Source organism: Salarias fasciatus, chromosome 22, assembly GCF_902148845.1.
Source record: "Salarias fasciatus chromosome 22, fSalaFa1.1, whole genome shotgun sequence".
Classification (NCBI taxonomy): domain Eukaryota; kingdom Metazoa; phylum Chordata; class Actinopteri; order Blenniiformes; family Blenniidae; genus Salarias; species Salarias fasciatus.
The window spans coordinates 25981509-26006927 of NC_043765.1; the positions used below are offsets into that span (position 1 = coordinate 25981509).

General features: G+C 47.0%; 1 protein-coding gene across 1 annotated transcript in view; it reads right to left on the reverse strand.

Moving 5' to 3' along the window:
* LOC115409847 (receptor-type tyrosine-protein phosphatase U-like) overlaps positions 1-25419 on the reverse strand; it is a gene marked incomplete at its 3' end in the record, with an annotated part of 218143 nt that overhangs the window by 40406 nt on the left and 152318 nt on the right. The window contains 5 exon segments of the mRNA XM_030121130.1: positions 3282-3561; positions 6485-6587; positions 9189-9390; positions 11866-11975; positions 19750-20070. Coding sequence (XP_029976990.1) covers positions 3282-3561; positions 6485-6587; positions 9189-9390; positions 11866-11975; positions 19750-20070 — 1016 coding nt within the window.

Sequence of the window (25419 nt, forward strand, 5' to 3'; positions counted from 1 at the left end):
CCAGCCAAATTGCCTTTTTTAATTGGAAATCTGCTTCGAGTGGATGCTCATCTCCTCTCATCTCGTACAGTCACAGATCACTCATATTTACTCCCACCTCGGGGGTTATTAAAGCCGCATGTCTCTTTGTCCTCTGTCAAGGTGGGAGTTTTACCCTCCTCAGACACGGCAGAGATCATCCAGTCAGGAATTTCAACTCCACTCTCAATAAGAGGAGAACTCTGCCGTCCTCCTCCTTGGGGTAGCTTCCATATTATTCCCGTATGTCATTGCGGAAATGGATCTGTTCCTCAAATCTGAATCCTTTCTAATCCCCTTCAGAATCCATTTAGCCTTCAGTGTCTGGGAGTCAATATAGATGGAGGGAACGGGAACCTGGAAGTCCTCTTCTGAAATTGCTGAACACTGCAGGTTTTGACTAGTGGATTAAGCAGAGTTCACGATTTCGATCCACAGTCTTTGAAAACCCTCGGCAGGGTCGCACCAATGAGGATTGACTTTTAAACCCCGATTTCAATCAAGGTTCATCCTGTTGACCGAAACAAAGTCTCCCTTCAAAATACTGCTGTTAGGACGCGCCTATGGAGGTTCAGTCGGAATTTAACAAAAACAACTGAGTGATTCGAAGACGGCTGCCAAAAACTCTTAGCTGAGCCGAGTTCGTGACGCTCCAGACATTTTTCAGGATTTTTTTTTTTTTTTCTGTGTGAAAACTGAACAAGAGGATTGGACCAACTGCCAGACGTCTCAGGAAAACAAATGCACCTGTAGCAGTATCGCTACAACTCCTGCCGCCGCTCAGAGTTTGGACCACTGAGGCTTCCAGAGGGCTGAACAGACACCTGATTGGCCCGGACTGCAAGTTCAACAGTTTTCAGGTCAACGATGAAGGTTTTAAGACCCTTGAATTGAATCAGAAGAACTAAGATCACATAAATGATGGCATTTTGAGAGCCTAAAACTGGTCCCAGAGTCGAAATATTCTTTATCTTGACGTTTGAGTATCAGTCACAAAGTCAATTCGTTCAGTATGAATGATTTGGATGATTGACAATAACACTTGTTCTGCGTTTTCATGTCAATGTGCCCATTCTTACATGGTAAATAAACATATATGGTCAGTTCTAGCTTTCCTTGTTTTATTAAGCCTTTCTTTAACCCTTAAAACCCTTTCATGAGTACAATACTTTTTTTGCACACATTACAATTTTTATTTATTTATTTTTTGCCATTTTTTTATTTGACATTTTTGTGCTTGATAACTGTTAAACTGCAAAATGAGTAACAGGATAAAAGAAAGTTCAGAAAGGAATCCTTACCCCCTACTAAAAGATCAGAACTTATAAGTGTAATTTATATGCTTGCAGTTGAAAAAACAATATTAATGACACTGACAAGCCTAATTTAGCAACAGATCACCACATATAAACAAGATTTTGTTATTTTCTGCCTAACATGGAATCTAAAAACTCAAACTAAATTTCTTCATTTCCAATTATTATAAAGAGAGCATTATGAAGGGTTAATCTTCTCGAGTAAAAAGTTTAACATTAACAATAATGGTTGCTCTTTAAAACCAAGACAAACCAGTTCCGTACAGCTTCAGACGACACAGCAAACACCCTGTTAATTCGCTTGGGTTCCAATAAATCACAGCTCTTCCACTGCGTCATGATTCAACCGACAGCAAACATCAAAAAGCTGGACTCCCAGCGGTGAAAGCGGCGCCGTCAGCCTGATGTCGATCAGCAGTTTGTTGCTCCCGCCGAACGGCCAAATGACACGGATCATTGGAAACCGCGGACCGGCTCTTTTTCCCCTTCCTCCGCCGGCGACTCGCATTCGAGCTGCTTTCACTGTTAAATCAGCAAAAAGCAGGGATCAAGTCCCGCAAAGTCGGGAGGAAGACGGATGAAAAATTCATTCGGAAATCTGCTAGCTTGGCAAACGTGGGATGGTTTCCCGAGCCGAGAGCCGGAGCAGAGATCATCAATAACCAATTCACAATCCAAATTTATCCAGTGTGAGGGGGAGAGAAAAAAAAAACAGCTAAGTGACAAGTAATCCCAGCTGAAGTGTAATAAAACAGCACTGGAGGCTGACAGAGTGAAATCACCACGCTTCTCTTGTCATTTTTAGCTGTAATAGATATTTTAGCTGTAATTTCGATTTTTTTTTTTTTTTTTTGTCCCTAAGCGGCTTCGTCTGTCATGACAGAGAGAGAAACGACTCGTGTTTGTTTGTGTTTTTTTCACGAGGAACTGGCAACACCAATCAGGCATCTTTCAAGCCCCGCTGAAAGCATATCTGCCAAAGCAATTACGGTTCTGATTCAACGGCGGCTCCATGGTCCACAGTAAGCCCCGTACGTCTAATTTATCCAGAGTAATTGTCAAAATAATTAGGTTTTTGTTCCCGCGCTCCTCTCCCCGAGCAGCCGCCAAAAAAAAAAAAAAAAAAGGCAGCGGCTCACAAAGTAGAGATGAAAAGGTTCGCAGGGCAACAACAAAAAAAATCAACACGGATATGATATTCAGTTTGCCGCGATGGTGGAGTTCTGTCGAGCAGGAAGTCTCTGCCGGGTCTCGAGGGAGAGGGAGGGAGAGAGAGAGAGTGAGAGAGCCGTCGCTGAGACATCTCAGTCCCGATTCTGACACTCCGGACGTCAGCCGAGCGCTCGTCGTGTCGTTTCTGACCCCGACCGCGCTCACTGTGGTCTTTTCCCTGCTCTCCAGCAAACCCAAGCAGCATCAAACCCAGCTGGGACAGAAGTCCAGATGAGAGGCGGCGGCCAGGCGGGCGCGTGGAGGAGGGTGGGGGTGGGGGGGGGGGGCAAACATGAGCTCCATATGGGCCTTAATGATTTAAACAGCATCGGCCTCCTCTGCCGGCCAACGCCTTCCTTATTCAGGCTTCAGTCGCTTCCCCAGTCGCTCAAGGAGCTCCTCGTCCAATCTTTTCAAGCCCGGACGGCGTTTGATTTTTACTTCCTCCCCTCCCTCGAAGACAAACTAGCTCGGAAAAGCTTTTTTTGTTTGTTTTTTTTGGGAAAGAGACCGAATATGAGATCTGACAACTGAATGATCAAAGAGAAAATCAGCATTCTGCGCATTCTGAGTCCCGTTTTCACGGTCTTTCAGAAAGTCCAAAATGGGAACCATCCCCAATAAACCCTCCGTTTCCCGCGGCGCCTCCAGCGCACCGCCTCCTGCCTTCGACACTGATTCAAACACACCGTCGGGTCGAGCGACAGTACGAGTTCTACCGCCAGCAGTCCTCACCCCTCTGAAGTTGCTGGTGGCCTGGAAGTAGATGAGGTAGTTCTTGGTGGGGTCCAGGGGGCTGTTCCAGTAGCCGTTGTAGGTGTGGTTGTCGCCCACGGTGAAGGGCGTGGCCTCGGGGAGGCTGCTGGGCGCCAGCTCGGCCGTGTAGTAGTGCGGCGCCCCCTTGGCCTGGGCCTCGCTGTGGGAGTTGGGGGTGGGAAAGCAGTCCACGGTGCCCAGCTCGCGGCGCCGCACCTGGCGGGAGCCGTCCTCCTCCACCACCACCACCTGGTAGGCACTGGGAGAGAAGAACACCGGGGTTCAGGTGGGAGCCATGACACTCTGGACGCCACCACTGCTGCTATTGTCTGTCTGTGACATAAAGCTAGGTTTTCAGTAGGGATGGGCACCGTTCACATTGGAACCAATACGGTACCGGATACCTGGTACCTGGGAGTCGGTACTTTTGTGAGTTTGTGTGTTAAAGGTGCTGTAGGCAGGATTCGGCATCTCCGCATTAGGCTTACCTAAGCAAGATGGCGATTTGACCCATCTAAGATGGCGATTTGAAACCCAGCACAGCCAATCCTGTCCTGTTTTCTCTGACATCACGCCCTTATGCAAATTAAGCCCCTCCCACAAGAACGTGCAATGAACGCCCCTCGACCAATCACGGTTAGAGCCTCAGGGGCTCTTCTGATTGGTCAAAGATACCTGGAGCTGTCGAGATTCCTTTTCATCTCAGAACAGAGACAGATGGAAACGCTGCGCCCTCGCGGTAGAGCAATTATGCTACACTCCTAAAGGATTATCAATGGATACTCTAACATTTAATCCAAAGAAAACACAGAAAAATTAGCATTGACTAGCAAAATCCTGCCTACAGCACCTTTAATAAAGGTCTATTTGTTGCTGACTGCAGTTGAGTTGCTAACGACTGCTAGCGTATTGATCGATGCTAGCATGCCATTTGATGCTATCATGCTAATGGATGTCAGTGTGCTACCGGACGCTATCGTGCTAACTGATGCTAGTATGCTATCGAAAGCTAGCGTGCTGATCGATGTTAGCGTGTCGATAGATGCCAGTGTGCTAAACTATGCAAGCAAGCTAAACGATGCTATCGAGCTGATTGATGCTAGTGTGCTAATGGACGCGAGCGGGGTAATCGATGCTGGCATGCTAACGGTGCTGAATGCAGGAATTGTAGCGTAGATCTGAGGTTGTTCACTCCTCAGCCTTGAGGAAAACCTTGTTTTTAACCAGGAGCTTCCTAAGATTTGAATTTTTTCTTCTGCCACAGTGAGGGTAATCTGCATTTTATTTTGAAAAGTGGAGCTGTAATTTGGAGTTCTTTCTAGTCACGCTTGCTTTGTTGACATGCTAGCTACTGACGTCATTACACTCTTCTGGTCAAGGCTGCTTCCGAGTCCGCTATGGAAAATCCCCGACTCTTCCACTCCCTCACAGTCCCAAGGATGCATTCAGGCACCGAAACATGGTGCTGTTTGTACGTGAATCGGTACTTGGTAGAACCAATGGTATTTGGTCAGTATCTACAAAAGTACCGGATTTAGGACCCATTCCTGGTTATCAGAGGCTCCTAGTGGGGCCAAAGAGAGGCTACCGATCAATTCTCTGATCTCCTTAAGCATTACATTAAAGCCAAATTATGCGGAATCTTGAGAAACCTCTAATCTTAGTGATCTCTGGTGCTCCCTCGAGGTAAGAACCACTGATTTTGAGGTTATTATTTCAGGAGAGACGCAGAACATGAGGTAAACTATTACTGGAGCTCAACAGTCGGCCTTCTGTTGGCTTGTTTCTATAAACATTAACCATGTTTAGGAGATAAATGGTCTGAAAATACTAACTCTTAACTTGCTGAAGTGTCAAACTGAAACCATCTCGCGGCAGACTGAACTGATCTCCTCCAGGCCGAAGCTCTGAAACCTCAAGTTGAATCATAAAGCTGCGATCCGGGAAGGGAAGGACGCCGCTCCCCCAGAGCCTGGCGGCGCCGGCAGACACGGCGCTCCCTCGTTATCCAGGAAGCGAGACACGGCGGGTCAGGGCCGGACTCTGAGGCCCGCCCGTAACGCCGCCACGGACGGCAAACAGCCCGTGTAATGAGTTCAGCGCGTCCTTGTTTTCTCTTCCAAATGAGTTTGGCGAACCTGAAGGCGTGTTGCAGCCTCCTGTCACGTCGTCTCAGCGGACACATTTTCAGCTGCGCACCAACAAACAGACATGTTTATAATTAGGAGCTTCAGCTGCACTGTTTTCACTTTCTTCGTTTCATGTTAACACCTAACAGCTCCATACAAACTATATTCTTCTTAAAGAACTGTGTTTCATGGCTTTTTCTTTTAAAGATACCTCAACCAGTTTTCTTCAGTTTTGCTTTATAACTTTTTATCGTTACCTATTTTATTATGAGCCTAGATTCAAACTATTGTTTGATTAATATGTTTTTTTTTTGGGAGTTTTACGCAAACGCTGTTCAAACAGCACGGATAACTGACAGCCTGACATTTCCATATATAAAAATAAATCTCTGTAATCTGCCAAGTTACATCTCCTCTACAACATAAGGCAGGTTTGTATAATTTCTTATCGCACTGAATTATATTTTTTAAAACATTTTACAATAAGCACATATAAAGAGAGAGAAAAATATATCATTTGAACTAAATCAGGCTGAATGGAGCCACTGAATAGTAATGATGCTTGTAATCTCCAAATAGAAGCTGTATACGATATTAAACATGTTCGACTGCTAACCTTGCTGCAATAATAATAATAAAAAACAGATAAATAGTTTAGCGAATTGATCAATTAGTTAAAATACGAATATTTATAGTTTGAAGCTTTGGAGTTTCTGTTGAAATTACATGTATTGTGAAGAAAAACTGCAGTTAAAACCTTTAGCCAACATTTTACAGAAACCCTGTTAGAAATTACCTCATTCTAAAGTGATAAATGTAGATAAATGTGCAGTTCTGATCGTCTTTCAGCACATTCCTCTCATGTAAACAGGATATAAAGGCGTTTTCTGCTGCTGAAACATCCTTAGACGACACAGGTATTTCTATAAATGTGACATAAAGGGTTTAGAGAACGGCGCCGTGACGCTCCGCGTGGCTCTTTCTGCTGCTGCGGGATGTAAAGGCGGCGCCGCCGAGCCGCGTGGGCGCGAGGGAGGCGAGCGCCGGCCGTACCTGACGGGCGCGCCCCTGCCCAGCGCCGGGCGCAGCAGCACGGTGATGGTGCTCTCCGACTCGCTCAGCGGCGACGGGATGTCCTCGTAGTCGAACACCGGCGCTGGAAACATGATCAAGCACAAAAAAACAGAATTTTAGCAAAAGATTCGGCAATTTATGTTAATTTTTTTTAAGATTGTCAGACTTTAAAAGCGAGATGGCGCCGAGCCACGCCGGGCCTCCCACACAGCAGCCGGCCGCCGAGGAAACAAGAGGCTCTTATAATGTAATTAGGGCAGATCTCAGAGCGGCACGACCCCAGCCAGGCTCCGGGGACGAGGAGGTGGAGCGCGCCAGGCGCCGTTTACTACCGGGAGCAAATTAACTGGAGGACGCCGTCCTGCCGTCCCCGTGGAACCGATCAGCCGAAGAGGAACAAGGGGAGGGGAAAAAAAAAAAGCTAAATGAGCTCCAGAAGAGAAAATGTGTTGGTATAAAATCATCACGGACACAAACAGCTGGCGCTGGAGTTTTCTACGAGAAGGAAGGAGCTTTAAATGAACTAGAGGCCAATTTCTGGCCAAATCAGACACGTTATGACAAGTGGATTGTTGCTTTTTATGGCTTTAATTCAAAAAGAACCAGGAAGAGCAACATTAATCTCAGCAGCGCTTTGAGGATGTCGTTTCCTCGGCTGATAATGTATGAAGCTTAACTTCAAAATAAAAGCGCATTGTCCTGTTTATTTCTCATTTTCAACAAGTTTCTCAGATTTCCAACAAATCTTGCATATGAGTTGAAAAGTTAGAAAAGGACTCAGTCAGGTACTCATAGTTTTACCCAAAAATATTTCAAAATTGATAATTAATTCTGAATCTATCTGGATTTCATTCCTCTAGAAATGTTGAAACATCTGAGAAGTTCACCTTTCAGTATTCCAGAGAGTCTATTTATCTGTTTATGTTACTGCTGATGATTTTGTCTGAGATTGGACTGAAAGAAACCTCCCTAAGTAGTTCTTCACTAGAAAGCAGTAAACAGCAGATATTCTCAACCTTGAGTTTCTCTGAGGAACAAACTCTCAGAAAATCAGATCAAGGTTTCAAATGTCTTGAAGGAGAAACGATCATTGTTCAACTTTGTCAAACGTCTCTTCTTGCTCTTATCTTTTTTCAAACCAGGACTTGTTCTGTTTGCAGCAAAAAACAAAATAATTAAAAAAAAAAACATCAAATGTTCCAATTTATGGTGGAGAACTTGCTAATTAACAGAGCTCTGCTCACAACACTTTATTTATTAAAAGAGCAGAAGGCGTCTCCTCACGGTCCTTTAACCGCTGTCAAAACAAGCTCTGATGCCGGGAACGTTTCATTGTTTCTCCATTTACCTGACAAACACTTGTACAAACAAAAATCAAGAGGATAATTCGATAAAAATAAAGATCCACACCTTTTGGAACGTTTCTGAATCCCTGCTAGTTTGACACCACAGACCGGTAACCAAGTTCCTGAACAATTTCCATAAAGTCTGTTTTCAATGCAGATTCAGTGGATGTTTTAACATTTGCTTGCAGCTCCTGCATTTTATGTACGGATTTGATTTTTTAAAATTCGATCACCAAACCGTCAATTCCTGCAGACCAGCACATCGGATCAGGCTGCAACTTCATCTGCTCAACTGGATTGAATGTCCTGACTGGGAACTGGTTTTAAGCCATTTGGGGTCATTTTCTGGACGCATTGAAGAGCGACCGAGTGACCAGCCAGCAGCCTGGACTGATGATCTGTTCCCCTCCAGACTCAAATTAGCATTAGCTTCTCATCCGTCTGGCAGAACACTCTCGATTCTTCCCTTCTCGGACCGCTTCTGGGCAGCGCCCCGTTTCCAGTATTCCGTTTCAGGAGTGCTTCCAGATACTTCGAGCGTTTATCAAGAGACTCTCTACAACATCAGTCCTGAAATGTCAATGAAGAGATGTCTGATAGAGAGTTCTTCTAAAAACCCGATGAGGTCTGTGGGGTTGAAGTCGGGTCAAACGCTGGAAGCAGTCGAGGTCTCTGGAAACAGGCGCTACAGCTCGCACTCGGATCGAGACTCGTTTCAGACCGACGCTGATCAGCAGGAAAAAGCGAAGACCTGAACTCTGCTGAACCTTTGCTTTCTCCTCCTCGGCTCTGGATGAACCTCTTTCTGTTTCTCCCCCCTCCGAGCTTCACGGGCAGGAGCGTCGCCGTAGCATGTGCCGTTTCATCAGGGTAAACACAATTAAGCGAACGCAACCTGCAGATCTCCAGCTGAGAGGAGCGCCGCCGGCTCTAAGAAGACGCATTCTCCACACCGAGCCGCGGATCCATACCGCCGACCTCCCCGCTTCTCCCCGCTCCCTCTCCTCCGAACGGTAAACAAACACGGTTCTGAAGTGAATAAAAGCCTCTTTCTCTACAATAAAACCATTCAGGCTGGAGATTCTGCAGTTTGGGTAGAATCCACGGCGCTGTTAGTGCATCGGATGAGCCCAGTGTGCGTCTGAAAAGCTGTTTCTGCCGAGAGAAGAAGATAATTTCTATAATTTCCAGGCATATGTGTAATCCAATCAAAGCTCTTCAGAGGAAAGACAGTATGAGAGATTACTGCGGTCTTTCCGTCACTGCGGATTGTTCTCTGTGTTTTAATGCAGCGGCGGTCCGACGGCCGGTCCTGACCGTGCCCTCCGAACCCTCACCGGAGATGTTGGTGGTGATCTCGGTCAGCGCCGTCTGGCCGAAGCCCTTGGCGGTGCGGGCGCGGACCGACACCAGGTAGGTGGTCCCGGGGTGCAGGCCGGAGAACATGTGGTAGGTCTCGTTCCGCAGCTTGGACACGGTGCGCCGCGGGCCCGGCACGTTGATGCCCGGGTCCGAGGACTCGATGCTCTGGTAGCTGATCTGCAGGCACAGAGGAGACCGCATGAAGGAAGACCAACACCGACCCATAATGCACCTGTACTGCACAGGGATGAAGAAAAAAAAAAAACTACAGTAAAATGAGTTTTCTCTCTAATTTCTTTTCTTAGAGCCACTTCTAATGAGATATTACACACTGCATGTAGGACAGTGCTGCAGTCCAGGCCAAATGCAGGGACACCACTGATTTTTGTGTCTACACTCACTTCCAAATCCCCCATGATGCACCACTCAACAGTATCGACCAGGCAGAGTTCCTGTTTTTTTTTCCTAGGATGACGAAGTGACGATCTGCTCTGGTCTTCCTGTAGCTGTCTCGATCCCACAGTGTTTCAGTGAGTCTAGCTGTTGTTCAGACTGGGATCTGGAGAGTCTCCACATCAGAACCAGGCTGCTCTGGAGCAGTCCGGACAGCGTCCAGGACGAGTGATTCTCGTCGCAGGCCGCCTCTGGAACCACTGGGTTTAGATGAGTCCCTCATGAGACGCCTCTCAGTGAATCCTGCCTCCGATAATCAGGCTCGGGTAGAGTCTGCGTCGCGGCGCAGCCTTCCCGGATTAGCCCAGGAAATCAAACACGCACAGCGAAGGTGAAAAGCTCAAATTTGCACCGGGACGGCCGTGACGATGTGTGTTTTCTCGCCGTTTGACGACTCGACGTGCGAGTCTGTAAAGCCACGTTCATAAAACTGAGCGAATCAACGGCGCCGCTCGTAAAATCGGCCCGTTCCTCATCCTAACAGCCTGTCTGCGGCTGTTTAAATGTTAACTCTTGACTCCGGCACTCGGCGCCGAGGCCGGCGGCGGAGAGAGGGTTGAGATCTCCTTCTTGATCTCTGGGCTCCGACAGTGCAAACGAGAGCCAGACTCTTTTATCGGGTTGGGCGGCATGCTGATTGCCCTCGCCGTGTTCAGTGTTTTAACGAGTCCCTCAATATTAAAACACCTTTGAATAATATAACTGAACCTTTTCCATTCCCTTTCCCCTCCTGTCTTGTCCTGACGAGTCTTTTAAGGACAGACGGACTCCTTCAGGCGTCGTCAGGAACGTCAGATACACTTCTGGAGGACGTCATGCAGAAGGAAAGGTCAGATTTTTGACCATGTTGGGTCAATAAGATGCAAAGTAAGCACAGCGAGGGTCGACAATGCATCAAACCGGTCTCTTTTTCATCAGAAATCTGTCATTTCCTTTTCATTGTTGAGAAGTAGCAGCTCTAAATATGAAATGTTAAGGCCTTTTTTGAATCTTCTGTCATGAAATGAGCTCAAGACGTTGAGACGTTTGTCAATACTTCATCAGAGAACGAAGAATATTGAATGTTTTTGCTCCAGATAATCAGAAAAACCACTTGATTTGTCTCAGATCAAGACGGCGCAAATATCCACGTGACTGAAAAGGCAGAATAGAAAGAATCAGTCAAAGATTGAGGGAAACTGTTTAAAATGAGATGTGAAAACAGCCCGAAGATTTAAAAGATTAAGTCTTATTTAGTGTTTTAATTCCAGATCTGAGGCGAAAATGCATCATGTTTGCATTTTTATTTCAGAAAAAATGTTATTGTGAAAGTGATGCTTGTCTGTTTTTGTTCAAATCCACTTTTCCTAATTTATTAATAATTGTGTTTGTGTCTTCTCTTCATAAGAGCTATTTTAAAAGCGTTGCAACACCTTGTTTTGTCTGAAGCAAAGACCTTCACGCCGCCGTCAAGGCCAGGCCTGAAAAATACAAACTAATCCTCATGTTTGGCGAACAGAATTTAAAAATGGCGAGATAAGAAAGTACAAAGGGCTAATTGGTATGAAGAATTAAAACATCCGTTTAGAATCGACGGTCGTAAAAAGGTAAGGTAGACAGAAGGTCTGTAGTGTGATTCCAGAAGAACACGGACCAGAATCCAATGAAATGTTCTGACTTTCACACAGTTCCAGGAATTCAGCGGCTGTGAGCTCTCCTGATTTTCTTCTGGCCTCCAAACACGGGATTCCTAACTCCTCTGCCTCGTCACCTCGCTTTCCACACCCGGGAACCGTTTGTCCCCGTCTCCATGTGTTCAGCCAGTCTTCACATCTCCTCTCAGGAAAAAAAAAAAGAAAAAAAGAAAAAAAGAAAACCGGGCTGTGAAGCGGAGCTACAAAGGTCTGCTCCTGATACGGGGCCATCAATAATTAATTAGAAACATTTAAAGTTGCCCCCTTGTGGAGGCATCTCTCAGGCAAATAAGTAATTAGAACGGTCGTCCCCCATGTAATTACAGCCTGGAGTCTGCGCCGCCGCCTCATTAGCATATGAACGCGTACAGTAAATCCCATGAACTGTGGAAAGTGGGTCCGGCCCACTCCGGCGACTCGGCCTCACGGGCGCCAGCCGGGTCCGGCAGAGCGAGCCTCGGGGAAATCAGGCGGGGAGCGGAGCGAACTCACCGGAGGAGGCGGGTTCCGGCGCCGGCGCCCTTACCTCGTACTGCGTGATGAGGCCGTTGGGCTCCACAGGCTCCTCCCACTTCAGGAAGATCATGTCGTCCAGCGGGGTGAAGGTCAGGGACTCGGGGGCGATGCCGCCGGGAACTACGGCGAGGGAGAGAAAACACAGGGCAGCGTGAGACCGTCGCTCTCCTCTAATGGACTCTCCGGCAGAAACGCCGAGGGGGCAGGACCGGGAGGAGGAGGGACGGCGTGGAGCGACCGGCTCCCGGCCCGTCGGGATGAGCCGGGGTTCTGGCTTCAGCCGCGCGGTGACGGAGCACCGCGGCTCGGCGGCTGACAGCCGATTCTTCTTCTTTAGCGCCTCGGAGACGGAGAGACTGGAAAGTAGTCCGACGTGCGGACCGGCCGAGCCCCTCCCGGCGTAACGAGACGCTTCTCCTGAAAGCAGGGCAGCTCTCAGGGTGAACGCCGGGGGGCGCCGACGCCCTCCGACGCCCTCCGACTCATCCCGAACTCTACAACGCATCCATCCAACCAGCTCTCTGTCCACGTCTCAGCTTCTTCTCAAAGTTTTGCTGTTTGAAAATGTTTAAATTCCCTTCAGTTATTTAAATAAAGCAGTAAAAGAGTCTCGCTCTTGTGGACAAAAGCTCAGCGCGCCATATGCTGAAACGTTTTCACCGATAGCCCCTCCAGTTGTCCCAGGCGGCCATTGGCAGTATGAACGCTAATACCTCCATCTATCCTCGCTGCAGCGCAAAGACAAACGTCCTCAAAGATTTATGTCGGAAAAATGAGCAAACAGCTGGCAAACAGTTCCCCATTTAGATGTTTCATATCAGTTCGAATGAGCCCGGTTTTGGACGGCTGGTGCCACAGTCTGCCTTGAGTCACACTTATTATTGATGACAGCTGGCATCAAAGTAAGACATTCTTCATACCTGTGGTAATTATGTACCAGTTAGTATCACAATAACTGTCTTCAGGGTCAGAGATAACTGTTCAAAATGATTAATTAAAGTTAAACCAACGTACTGCGATTGGTGATATTTCCATTAACTGAGCTTTAAACCAACTTCACTCAATAACCAGTTACATCCAGGTGATTTCAAAACAATGGCTTGAATAAAATTTACTATTTAGCATCAGTTCAGTTCAGTAACTAAGTATAGTCATCATGTGATTAAATGTAACGTCTCCGGTTGGACACGATGTTTTCTCCCGCCAGCGTCGGATCGAGCTCAAGCGCCGGGGTGAAAACTCTGAATCCGCTGAAGGCTGCAAACGGAGCCTGCGAGCCGCGTCGTTATCGCGGTTATTTGGTCAGTTTGCAATCTTAGCTGCAGCTGCAACAAGCAGAACTCCTGTAGGGTCTGGTTTAAGTTCAGAGCTGAAACATAAGGTGTCAAACGGTGAAGAGCCTCCTCTGCTGGGTTCTCATGTTGGTGAACCTGATTCTGATGGAATCCTGAGCCTGGAGTGAACATTCATGACCGACTGAATGAAACTGCAGCTTCGGCCTTGAATGAGGACAACTTACAGTTGGAGGAACAGAAAGGAAGCAGCTCTATCTTAAATGTCTTTGCGCAAAAGTGGAGAAAAACTAATGATCTATAAGAGCTTTGGTGTGTTTCCTGTCATGATGTTCAGAACCTGATGCTGAGAACAGATGATGAGTTTCCTGAAATCGCTTCAAAACAAACCAACACGGCTTAAAACATTCCTGCTTCCGAGTACATCTGACCAAAACAGAAGAGCCCTGAAAATAAATCTGAGGATAACAGCCGGGAGGAGGCATTAATCTCAGCCAACGACCTCAAACCACCTCCGGCCACCAACATCCTCCAGCCCGGAAACGAATGGCTTCAGGGACAATCCCGGCCTTAAATATTCTGAGACATTGGAGTTTTGCTTTGAATTCAGTTTCTAATAAACACAAAGGGCTTAATCGCCGATCAGACCAGACATGCCGGATTATTTCTACATTGATTATCTAATCCCCGTTATGAAACAAACAGGTATCTGGCAGCTCGCACTTTAGAAGCATGGCTCCAGAATGACTCTTTCCCTCTGTCACACATGTGAACATTACTTTGTTTCCTGTTGCCTGACGGTCGCCATCTGGGGAAAAAGAAGCATTTACCTGACTTTTTGTTGGACTTCCTGAAAAACACACACTGGAATGACTTCCTGACTGTTCGCTGTTTGACGCTCATTTTGTGCGTCGGATCTCGAATCAGGACTCTTGGTGAAAGTTCTGTTTATGTATGAAAAGGAAACTCTCATTGTATTCTGGGTGTCTGTCAACACAGCAACGGAGAGCCAATGGGAAAAAAAAAAAGCAACGTTTCCAAAGTGGAACTTTTAATAATCACTCCGACCCCGTCTCCATGGAAATGGTGGCAAACAAATACATGTTTTCTAAAAGCTACATAGAAATACTGCAATTTAACAAGAGTTTTCAGCATTTCTACTGCTTCTGTGCAAAATGTTAAAATGTTGTCACGTCAACTTGAAACGTTTCTGGAACGAAAACGCAAAAACGAAGTATTTTTCACTCAAAACAGGGTCCGTGAATGACTCACTCACACAATGCATGCTTTGCGTCATGCCAAAGAGTGTTGTTTAGCTGAATGACGGAATTCCTAATTAACATTAAATTGACACAACTGTTACACAACACAACACAACACTGGCCACATTCACATGGGAGCTTTAACTCCCCTTTAATTCGGAATGAAATCTCGTTCCACTTTAAAAATTTAAAGACGTATTCCCTTTAAAGACGGTATTCCAAATGAAAACAATCACTCCAATTTAACTTAATTCTGAACAAACTGGCCGTTTTGTTCTGATTTTTAAAGCAGAATTTAATAATTCCTTGGTCATCTTAACATTTATTCCACCTCGACTTAAAGGTGCTGTAGGCAATTTTTCTGTGTTTTCTTTGGATTAAATGTCAGAGTATCCATAGATAATCCTTTAGGAGTGTAGCATAATTGCACTACCGCGAGTGCGCAGCGTTTCCATCTGTCTCTGTTCTGAGCTGAAAAGGAATCTCCACAGCTCCAGGTATCTTTGACTAATCAGAAGAGCCCCTGAGGCTCTAACCGTGATTGGTCGAGAGGCGTTTGTCGCACGTTCTTGTGGGAGGGGCTTAACTTGCGTAAAGGCGTGATGTCAGAGAAAACAGGACAGGATTGGCTGTGCTGGGTTTCAAATCACCATCTTAGATGGGTCAAATCGCCATCCTGCTTAGGTAACCCTAAGCAAGATGGCGGAGATGCGGAATCCTGCCTACAGCACCTTTAACTCCTCCTCTTGTCCTGCCACGATGACGCACATATTCCGAGATGGGCGGCCATCTTGGAATTGGCTTCATGTTGAGATTGTCAAAACAGTAACCGTTTGGGTTTTTGAAAACAGAGATTTCCATCAAGACAAAGAAAAATGTTGTTACTGAAGTTTGTCTTAATAATATTTAATCAATTGGTCATTGTTAGTTTAACAGAAACAACTGTTAAATAGTTTAAATTATGATTGTATGCATTTGAGGAGATTTTCTTTAAATATATTTGTGTCTAACTTTGAGTCCATCTCTCTCCCGATAGGAAAGATGGTGAATTTATCAAAGGACTCTAAGGAAGAAAACACTAAAACTTGTATTTTAGGTCAGACATGGAGGCACCGCTGCCGCTCCGTCTTTCAGCGGAGCCAGCCCCTCACCGTTCGGACTCAGGAAAGTTTTAAATGACCGTAACGTATTCTCAGCGCGCTGCGGGAGCGGGAGCGGCGAGGGCGTGTTCCGACTCACTCGGTTCACCGCAGGACGTGATTCGGCGGCGCTCCGCGCCATTTAGGGATCTGACTGAACATTAAGGTCCGTAGACGCGCCGCTGATGTTTTCATATTGGTCTCCGGAGCGGCTGTGACTCCCGGAGATTTCAGAGCACTTTGAAAACGTGCCTACGGCGCCGTCTGCACATGAGCAGGCCGAATCCCCGGCAGGCAAAGCGGGGATTCGTCTGAAACGGTGGGATTAAGGCGGAACAACAACAGTTAGTTCTTCACTGATCCCACTTTCATTGTAATTTACAACCTGCATGAGTAATCCACTGCACGCACTGCGCCTGAGTCCGCTCGTATCCCGCTGCAGGTGAGGCGAGGACAGCAGAGGGAATCGCAAAAGTGTCTTTTTACGGGAAGGAAATGCAGGATATTAAAAAAAAAAAAAAAAAAAAAAAAAGAAGCTAGAAGTAACGGTGACAAAACGGAAGGATCAGACAGGAAAACAGAAACAAACAGAAGAGGAGAGACAGATGAAGGCAGGAAGATGGATAACCCTGCATCATGAGTCACGCCGTGTTTTCACTCAGTGTCCAATCGGAATTCCACTGCAGCAGCAGAGCCGTCACTCACTGGAGGCGCATCGTCTGCAAGTACAACTCCACAGCCGGGCAGACATTCAGGTGTGTTTCACAGAAAAACCTGCAAATTCAACCACTTATTGTTGTTGGAGCGCAGCAGAAACTCCAAACACTCACAAAATATGTTAGAACGGTTTAAACACAGAATACTGTGGAGGGCCACTGAGAGCCTCTTCAAAGCACGAGGCTGGTGTCAAATTACAGAGCTCATTTTCACTGTTTTACACATGTGCATTTCAACACATTGCAGTTACATGATGAGGCTGGTGTTAAATTACACGATTTTCCACTAATATTGCGAGAGCTGAAGCACACGCCCTTATATGGTCATGCTGTCCAAGCGCAGCAACAACGACAACATTAAGCTGGTGTCAAATTACAGCGCACACTCACACCTCTTATATATGCAAGATGATGAGGCTGGTGCCAAACTACAACACTCCTAACTCCGTAAATGAACTGACAAAGTTCCTGCAGAAAGATGACGCTGGTGTCAAATTACGACAGTGATTTGCTCCAGGCCTTCCATGCAGATGTCCTGATCTGCTGATGTTCACACCACTAATAGATGCAATAATGGCGAGGCTGGCGTCAAATTACAGTGGTAATTCGCACCAGTTTAAACATCTCTTTGCATAAAACCTCTTGAGCTCGCTGTGTTGGAAGCACAGCACGTTCCAGGCACAGTCGAGGGTAAACAATGAGGAGACCAGCGCCAAATTACACCAATTGAGACACAAACAGGCCGCCTCATCAAAAGCTCTCGCCGCTGCATTTATTCATGTGTTTCCCCCAAATAAATCACGCCAGCCTGAAGCTCTTTGGCAGCTTTAAAGCCATCTCAGCTTCAGAGGTTGGTGGCGAACGCCAGGAAGGTGACAGGAAACTGTTTTTCCCCCCTCTGACTCTGAGAACCATCGGTTCTGGATCTTTAACGCAGCCACATGTGGCAACTCCCGCCATTCTACGGCAGATATCAAACTTCTCTGAGCCGTCGGGTTTCCTGGGAAGAGGAGGCTAAAAGCTGAGCTAGGCAAAGCGGCCCCTGGAAGATATAAAAAAATAAATAAATAAATAAGTAAAAATGTCTTGGTGTACCCATGAATCCTGACAGCACGAATCTGCTTCCTCCGAGCAGCACGAGTGAAAAAAAGTGCAGCAGTGGTGCGACTGATTGTGGCGCCCAACAGGAAGCCGGCAGGAGGAGCTGTCACCGGCTGCGGCTCAATTACTGCAGTTGTGAAGGAAGTGATGGCAGCTCTCCTCGTGACGGTGGGGGGGGGGATGGGGGACTGTCAGACTGACACTCACGGGCTCAAAAGCAAAACTTTCCATTGGTGCTGACATTCAAAATATCAAGTGGAGAGAGAGAGGAAAAAAAAAAAAAAAAAAACGCCACCAGACCTCGTTTTTCTTCCCCTGACATGAACGTCTCACACCGACGGTTCCAAAAGCAAATTAATAAATAAAAACCATAACATCCTGTACGTTGGGCGGTTTATGTAAATGAAACGTTTCCCGTCTGCCAGACAGCCTGGTGTAATGGTAGATAATTAAAGGGCCTGTCTCTTCACATCACATCTGCAAACGAAACGATGTGAAAAAAGGTTTTTTAACAGATACCGAGACGACTCGAAACGTAAAGACTGTCAACAGAAAATTACAATATTACACTCAGAGACACCCAAATTAAACAAAAAAAAAACCAACAACAAACACTGATGGTTAGTTTAGATTCCATCTAACAGCTCCTTCTCTTTCCTAAAGGACAAACAAGCAAACAGCAAAAAAAAAAAAAAAAAAAAAAAAAAAAGTTAGAATTTAAAGGTTATTATGGCACTATTGTCCACTGCGGCCCCTGAACTGTTTGACACCCCTGCTTCAACATATGGCAAAAATTGGTAAATGGATTTATGTATTTTGTGTCATACTGTGAATTAGTTTTGTTTCGACCTGCTGGTAGTTACTGACGAGTAGGGATGGTTATTTATAGTATAGCATAGCATTCTATAGTATATAGTATTTATGGAATTTACAGGTACTTTTCTAGGAACTGACAGAATCCCGCTGGTTCCACCGAATACCAATCCACGTAAAATCAAACGGAGCCATGTTTCGGTACCTGAACGCATCCTTGTGACTGTGAGGGAGTGGAAGAGGAGGGGATTTTCCACGCTGCACCTGAATGCAGCATTGCACAAGAGTGTAATGACGTCAGTAGCTAGCATGTCAACAAAGCAAGCGTGACAAGAAAGAGCTCAAAAGCAAGGATCCACTTTTCATAAAATGCAGATTACGCTCACTGTGGTGGGAAAACCTCTCATCTTAGAAAGCTCCTGGTTGAGAACAAGATTTTTCTCAAGGCTGAGGAGTGAACAGCCTCAGATCTACGCCTCCAACGCCTGCATTCGGCACCGTGAGCACGTTGGTTGTCAGTGGTTAGCACGCTAGCATTCATTAACACGTTAGCCTCCAATAGCACGCTAGCAAACATCAGCGACTCTTCTGCAAGACAGCAAGAAATTAAAATTTATGAGCACATAAACACGCAAAAGTACTGAAAATTAGCACCACTGAGTACCGGTACCGATTCCCAGGTACCGGTACTCAACAGCATCGTTACAAACGTGAACAGTACCCATCACTATTGACAACAGACTTTCAAACTCTCACTCAGACTTACAAACCTTGGTAACCTCTGGTCACGACTTCACAACACTGGAATCACTCGTTTCAGCAACAATTTCTAAAACTGAGCCTCACATTTTCAGACCGATCCCAGAACACGATCATGAGTAAGTTTACATAACGGACACTGGAAAGCTGTATAAAGAGAATGTTTCCAGTGGCAGGTCATAGCCGTCACTCCTCTCCAGCCTCCGCTCCGGGTTAAGCTCGTCCCTGAGTGGCGTTCAGTTACAGCTATAGGTCCTGCTCACGCCACATAACAATCACAGTCTGACCTTCTATACTTCCACTCCGTGTGAATTTGCATTACAATGTGCTTAATCTGCTGATGTGCACAGGAAATATTAATACAAAGATAAGCAGAATCATTTGGCGGTTTCGCCGGCGGCCATGGGCCCAACTGATTAATGTTCCACTGGTCTCCATTTAAAAGGCTGATCTTCCATTTAGTTGAGCTGATCCAGCTTATTTTGTGAGTCAATATTTGTGTGTTTTTTTTTTTTTTTTTTTTTTTTCCCAGCTCGCCCTGGATGACTAAAGGCACGGATTTGTGTAAGCAGTGCACAATAATTATCTGAGCATGAAGGGGCGCCCGCAAATTTAAGAAGTTTGGGAGCCAGAGCTGAGTAAGTATGACAATAAAGGGCTTCATTGCACACATAAAAAAAACATTACTGTCCTCCTCCGTAATGATACCGCTGTTAACTAATGTCTTCCGTCTGGGCGGACCCAAACTCCGCTCAGCGCCGGCGGGGGGGGGGGGGGGGGGGGGGGGGGGGGGGAACAGAAAGAGCACTCACTGTCCTCCTCCGTCTGGAAGGTCACCTCCCGGCTCTCCTTCTTGCCCTCGGGGTTGGCCAGCGCCAGCCGGACGTGGACGGCGCGGAACGGCGGCAGGTCCCTCAGGGTGAAGTGGGAGGTGTTGCGCTCCACGGACAGGCACTCCCTGACGGTGGCGTTGTTGCCGCCGCTGCCGCCCGTCGGCATGGAGTAGCGGTAGCACAGCGACAGGGTGTAGGTGTGGCAGCGGGTCAGGTTGTAGCCCAGCGGCTCCCACTGCAGGGCCAGCTGCCGGGGCTGGATCTCCGTGGCCGTCAGGCCTCGCAAGGCACGCATGGGCTCTGGAGGGAGGGGGAACCACACACAGTCAGTCAGGCTGATGACAGGAATCAAACTACACACCTGCACGTGGTGTCGGAGCGCTCATACAAGTCACTACTCTTCGTTTAAAGAAGCGGTATCTGTTAATCTCTCCATTAAACCGCTTCTACAAAGGAAAGAAGAATGATTTAATCCAGTTTATCAACATTTCATAAATGGGCGTTCAGCCATTCAGATCACTGAGTGCAATCAAGGATGTGCAAAAAGCCTCAAACTATCTTCCTCCAGGCTTTGTTCAAACTCTCAAAATCTATTCTCTTTCTTCAAAATGAGATGCATTTGTTGCTTTGTGTGATTTATTTATTTTTTTTATGTTCAACCTGGAACTGCAAAGTGGAACAAAGTGTGTGTTTTTATCATTAATTGTCTTTTTATCTCTTATTCAAAAGAATTGACTGAATTGCACCTCGATTCTAATACCGTACTGAAGGAAGAGTATAATCACTTCAACTTGTTTGTAATATGACTCAAGGTCAAAGTATACAGAACTGAATAAATACATCTGTAGTCTGGAGAAGAAAAAAAAAAAGATCACAACAACCCAACTTTCAAGACAACAAAAGCTGATTTATCCTGAGAACCTTCAGAGCTCCAGTTATTAGCGGTTGATGGAATCGAGGCCGTGTTTGTCTTGGATTGACGTAAGATGGAGCGTAAGATCGATGAGTCAAGGAAGTTTTCTGTTCTTCTGGCACGAAGGATTTGAATCGATTTTCGCTCCGGCCTCCTCTAATGGTCATGAGCTTTATTTGGAAAAAGGTTCACTGAAATCCCGTCCAAGGAGGATTTCTTGCGGGAAATGTCAATCCTGTTCTAAGAAGACTTCCAGGAATGCTATAAACACCAGCAAACAAGTGTTATGGTCTAATAGACTGCCACTTGAAAGCATCTTCTGAGATATTCTGGGCTCCTCCAGCTGGGAGAAGACTCAAGGGGAGACCCAGAGCATGCTGGGAGACCAGCCTGAAAACCCCTCGGTCTCCCCCAGGAGGGTGTAGCTCCAGAAATGCGACTGGACGCTGATTAGAGGAAAGGAAAAATCGGAGAGACGGATAGAAAAACCATGATTAATTCATTTCTAGTTGGAGGGGGTGAGTTGCTATTCTCTCTTGAAGCTCAATTTCCTGATTCATGCTGACAAGACAAGAGTATTTTTACCTGAAACCGTCTTCTGCTGGAGCTTGAAAGAGAAATACTGATGTGGGGTTAGAAGACAGCAACAGTTGCGGCTGGCTTTACAGACTCGCTGTGCGAGGTTACAGAGGGGTGAGACGAGCGGGAAGAGAGTCCGCCTGCCTGGAAGGAGTGGACCTGACAGTGATCTACACTTTCATGGCCAAAAAGGGAGACCAGCGAAGAGCTCCGTACGAAAGGACACAGTCTAACTGCTGAAGTCGTGCGTGAACGCCATCACTGCGAGTCTCCATGTCCCTGTCGCGAGACGTTTATAGTTTTAAGCACACGTAGGGGGTGTTTCTGTCCTGTAGCCAGGCCTGGATCTCCGAGTGGACCCAGCAGGACTTCAGACCAGCCCAGATGAGGGCCACGCTTCGAGGAAGGCAAGGCCGGGCGGCGCAAAGTCGAAAACCGCTCCGGGGCGGTCGGGGCAACGGCTACGCTAAACATAGATCCAGAGCCGTTGCGTAAACGGATGAAGCAATGTCACGGAGGAGACATCAGCTTGGAGGGGACGGAGGCGAGACAGGGGAAGGAACTGTCCTCGGAGACCTCGCCGATTTGAAAGACTCTCGATCTTCCCCAAAGGGCAGAATGCGGTGAGGTCAGATTGATCTGTGTCGCGACAGCATCAATCAATCCCCAAAGAAGAATTAAATTCCGCCAAATTGCGCCGTATCCATCATGTCAGAGGCGGCTGGGAAGAAGCCGACCCGTATCAGGCTTCCTAACAGCGTCGGGGCGCCGCGGACGTCTAATCCTGCTAAAATCAGCCCGGCCACCAGAAGCCCACCAGACTGAGCGGCCTGTCTCTGCGAGCAGACGCCATTACTCATCATTACAGCGGCGCCGAGGCGGACTGCTCCGTCCCGTCCTCCGTACCCGCCCGTCCTCAAGCCAGCCTGCCCCCGAATCGACATTCCGCTTGATTAGCCTAATCACAGGGATTAGCCAGCGGCAGAGGGAGTGCGAGGAGGAGGAAGACGATGTGGAGGAGGAGGGGGGCGAGGAAGGGATGGCTGCTGGAAGAGGAAACGATGAATGGAGCGGGGAAGGTGGCGGCGGGAGGGTGGAGGGCGGCCCCTGTGGAATCCGACCGTTTCATCTCATCCTGCCGGTGTTTAACAGCTGCTGAGCTGAGCTGCCGCCGAGGCCTGGCCCCCCCGCCGGAGCGACGCACCGTCGACCTCACACCCACACTCCCTCCACTGAACATCCACGGGTGGCGGGGTTGAAGGCGAACTCGTGTCTGTTAACATGCCAGTGGTGAGACCCTGTAGCGTCCGGGCCGCTCTCAGACCAGCTCTTTAAGCACTTCCTGTACAGGCTTCTTCCTTCACCCGGACATTTGAGTCTCACTGCTTCATGCAAGACACCCAATCCATGTATTGGGAGCAATTTCAGGTTGAATGTCTTGCTCAGGAGATGGGGAATCAAACCCGGAACCTTCCGATTGAGAGAGCAACACTCGACCAACTGAGCTGCAGCCTTTGTGGTAAACCTAAAGTAACCTTTAATCAGAACAATGAACGTGGTCAGGTGGCTTCCACCACTATATTTACACTCCTTTACAGTTGAACTGCGACACTGGAGTGGCTCACCGCTTCCTCTTGTGGTACAAAGTAGAACTGCAACACTTGGCTGCAAGGAATTGATTTTTTCACCCTCGTCTACCGACGTTCGCACTTGCTGTCTTTACTTTATATTTGGAAAAAGGATTGAAGAGAAACTAGAAACCATCAGCTATGGTACAACGTCATACTACAAGAACAGACAGGCTAGGAATAGCGCCTCTTAGGCACAACAGACCTAAAATAATAAGTCACATAGAAAAGACAAGATTTTAGGTGATAGATTTAAAGCTGTAAAGCAGGTTCAGACAGTACTAGTTGAGTGAGAGATATTAAATGCCTAACCTATAGGAGAGATTACACTTCTGCAATGTTTGAGGAAAACTTCACAGAAGAGGAAAAAAAAAGTCTTTTTTAAGGTAAGTACATCACTACTTTCATTTTTATGACCATTTAATTAAGTTGACTGACAAAACGCACGGCAGCTGGTGGGGACGTGCACGAGAAACAGGCGTAATGGAGTGTAGGTAGTAAAAACGCCGTCATTACTGCCAAGATGACTTATTCGGGAAGTCATGCACCAACTCCCATTTCTGAGAAATGCAGATGTAGTTACACGAGTGTGACTCCGAAGGTTTTCTTGTCTTCAGAAGACGATGTAGTGAAATTTCGGCAATCAGATGAGAGTTTTTTAATCATCTAAACCACTTCGTACAGCGGCGAGATCGAAAGCACAGACATACGAGACAATACTGGAGTGATTAGTCCTAAAAAGCAGAACGAACACTGTCAACGGAAATGAGATGAAGCATCCTTTTTTTACATACTTTGGGATTACTGACAAGGCGAAAGCGGAAAGCGGAACAGCGCTGCCAGTGAAAGACTCGACAGACGCTCGGACTGTCGTTCCCCCCCACACCACCTCCATAACCCTCAGTCAGTCGGGAGTCTGAGACTCTCAAGGACATGACTGATAGAATCTTCCAATCACAGCAGAGATTGAACCCGAGTCTCTCCGGACCTGAGGCCAACGTTCTGATTGCATAAATGCGGCGCGGGACGAGCGTCGCCACTGTGTCACCGATCCGGCTCCATCTCAGAGCTAATTTACTAGAAACTTTCCTCACTTCTTATTAGGGCTGCACCAAAATGACTTTTCTAAAGGACGAGAAGGAACCTGTCGCCACGATATGCCGGTGTCTTTGCATTCCCCATGTAGAATACTTCAACAGGAAGTGGCTAAATGAGGTTACAGAAGCTACTGGAAGACACTACCGTCACATTCTGAACAAGAACTTGTCCACTTTTGCATTTTGTGTTCAATTTTTGATTTCATGGAGCTCGACTGAAGCCTATTTTTAGAATTACTTTTTTTCTTTTTACTGGGGCAACTACTAGTTTCAGGCATCCAGAGATGCAGTTGACATTTCTGAAGGTCATTTTGTTGACTAAAATGTCAAAGTTAGCGACAAAGCTCTCCATGAAAGTGAAAAATGGATTCCTGATTGTAGCCTCTCTATTAAAAAAACCTGGTGATGAAATTCATGGAACGCACCCAGAAAGCAGATTTTAGAGCAGGCGATACCTGATCACGTCTGCTCGGATTAAAGACACCGGCTGAAGAGAGACGCCTGCTGTGAACCAATCACACTGGCCGCTTGTTGTTGCTCTTTCATTGGCTCGCTTTGAATTCTTCTTTGTTCGGTCATTCAAATCACTGAGCGTTAAAATAACAGGGTGTCACACTGACGTCCTTTTGAAGAGAGACGGAACATAAGCATGCACATCAATCCATTCATCGTATATACCAGATTTATGAAGAGAAAGGACCAAGCTAAAGCCCCTTATACATGTTTTCAAGTCAAACTGTCAAACTTCTGTTGAGTTTTGGGCGTTTCTTTACAAGACGACGAGCCACTGAAAACTAATATTTCTTCTAATTCCACAATACAATGCTGGAGTTCATGATCTTCCTGTCCCATTCGTGCTGAGATTGGACATTTGCACCTTCGCCTACTGGAGGGAAACAAAAAGCAAACGTCCAGGTCCTCCGTTCAGGACTTGACCTGCGGCCTCGGCGCCGTCGCTCGCCCCCAACAGCGTCCCCGTGGGACTGAAATCCTTTGCTCCGCCGGGTATGAAATGTCCGAAAAGAAAAAGGCCCGTCTTGCTAAAAGGAGCGGCTCTGGGTGACACGTCAGGAAGACAAACTCCTCCCGAGCCGGGCGTCACGCGGCCCGCCGCTGTCTGCCGCGCTCTCCCCGGGGAGGGGAGGCGCCTCGGATCAGAGCGATGGGAGCCGACAGGAGGTGGGCGAGCGGAAGACAGTGAGGAGAGCGGATCAAAGAGGCTGGCAGGTGACGGGGACGTCACGCTGTCAGGACGACGGCAGCGGCGGGGCGTCTGCTCTCACGCAGATGAGCGCCGCCGCGGCGAAAACGCAAATGAGAGGCAACCGGGGGGGGGGGGACCCTGCCCTCGGCGGCAACGAGGTGAAATCAGAAAAACCGTGCTTGGACTCTTAAACTCTAATTAAAACCTTTCCCCATCCTCATATAAATG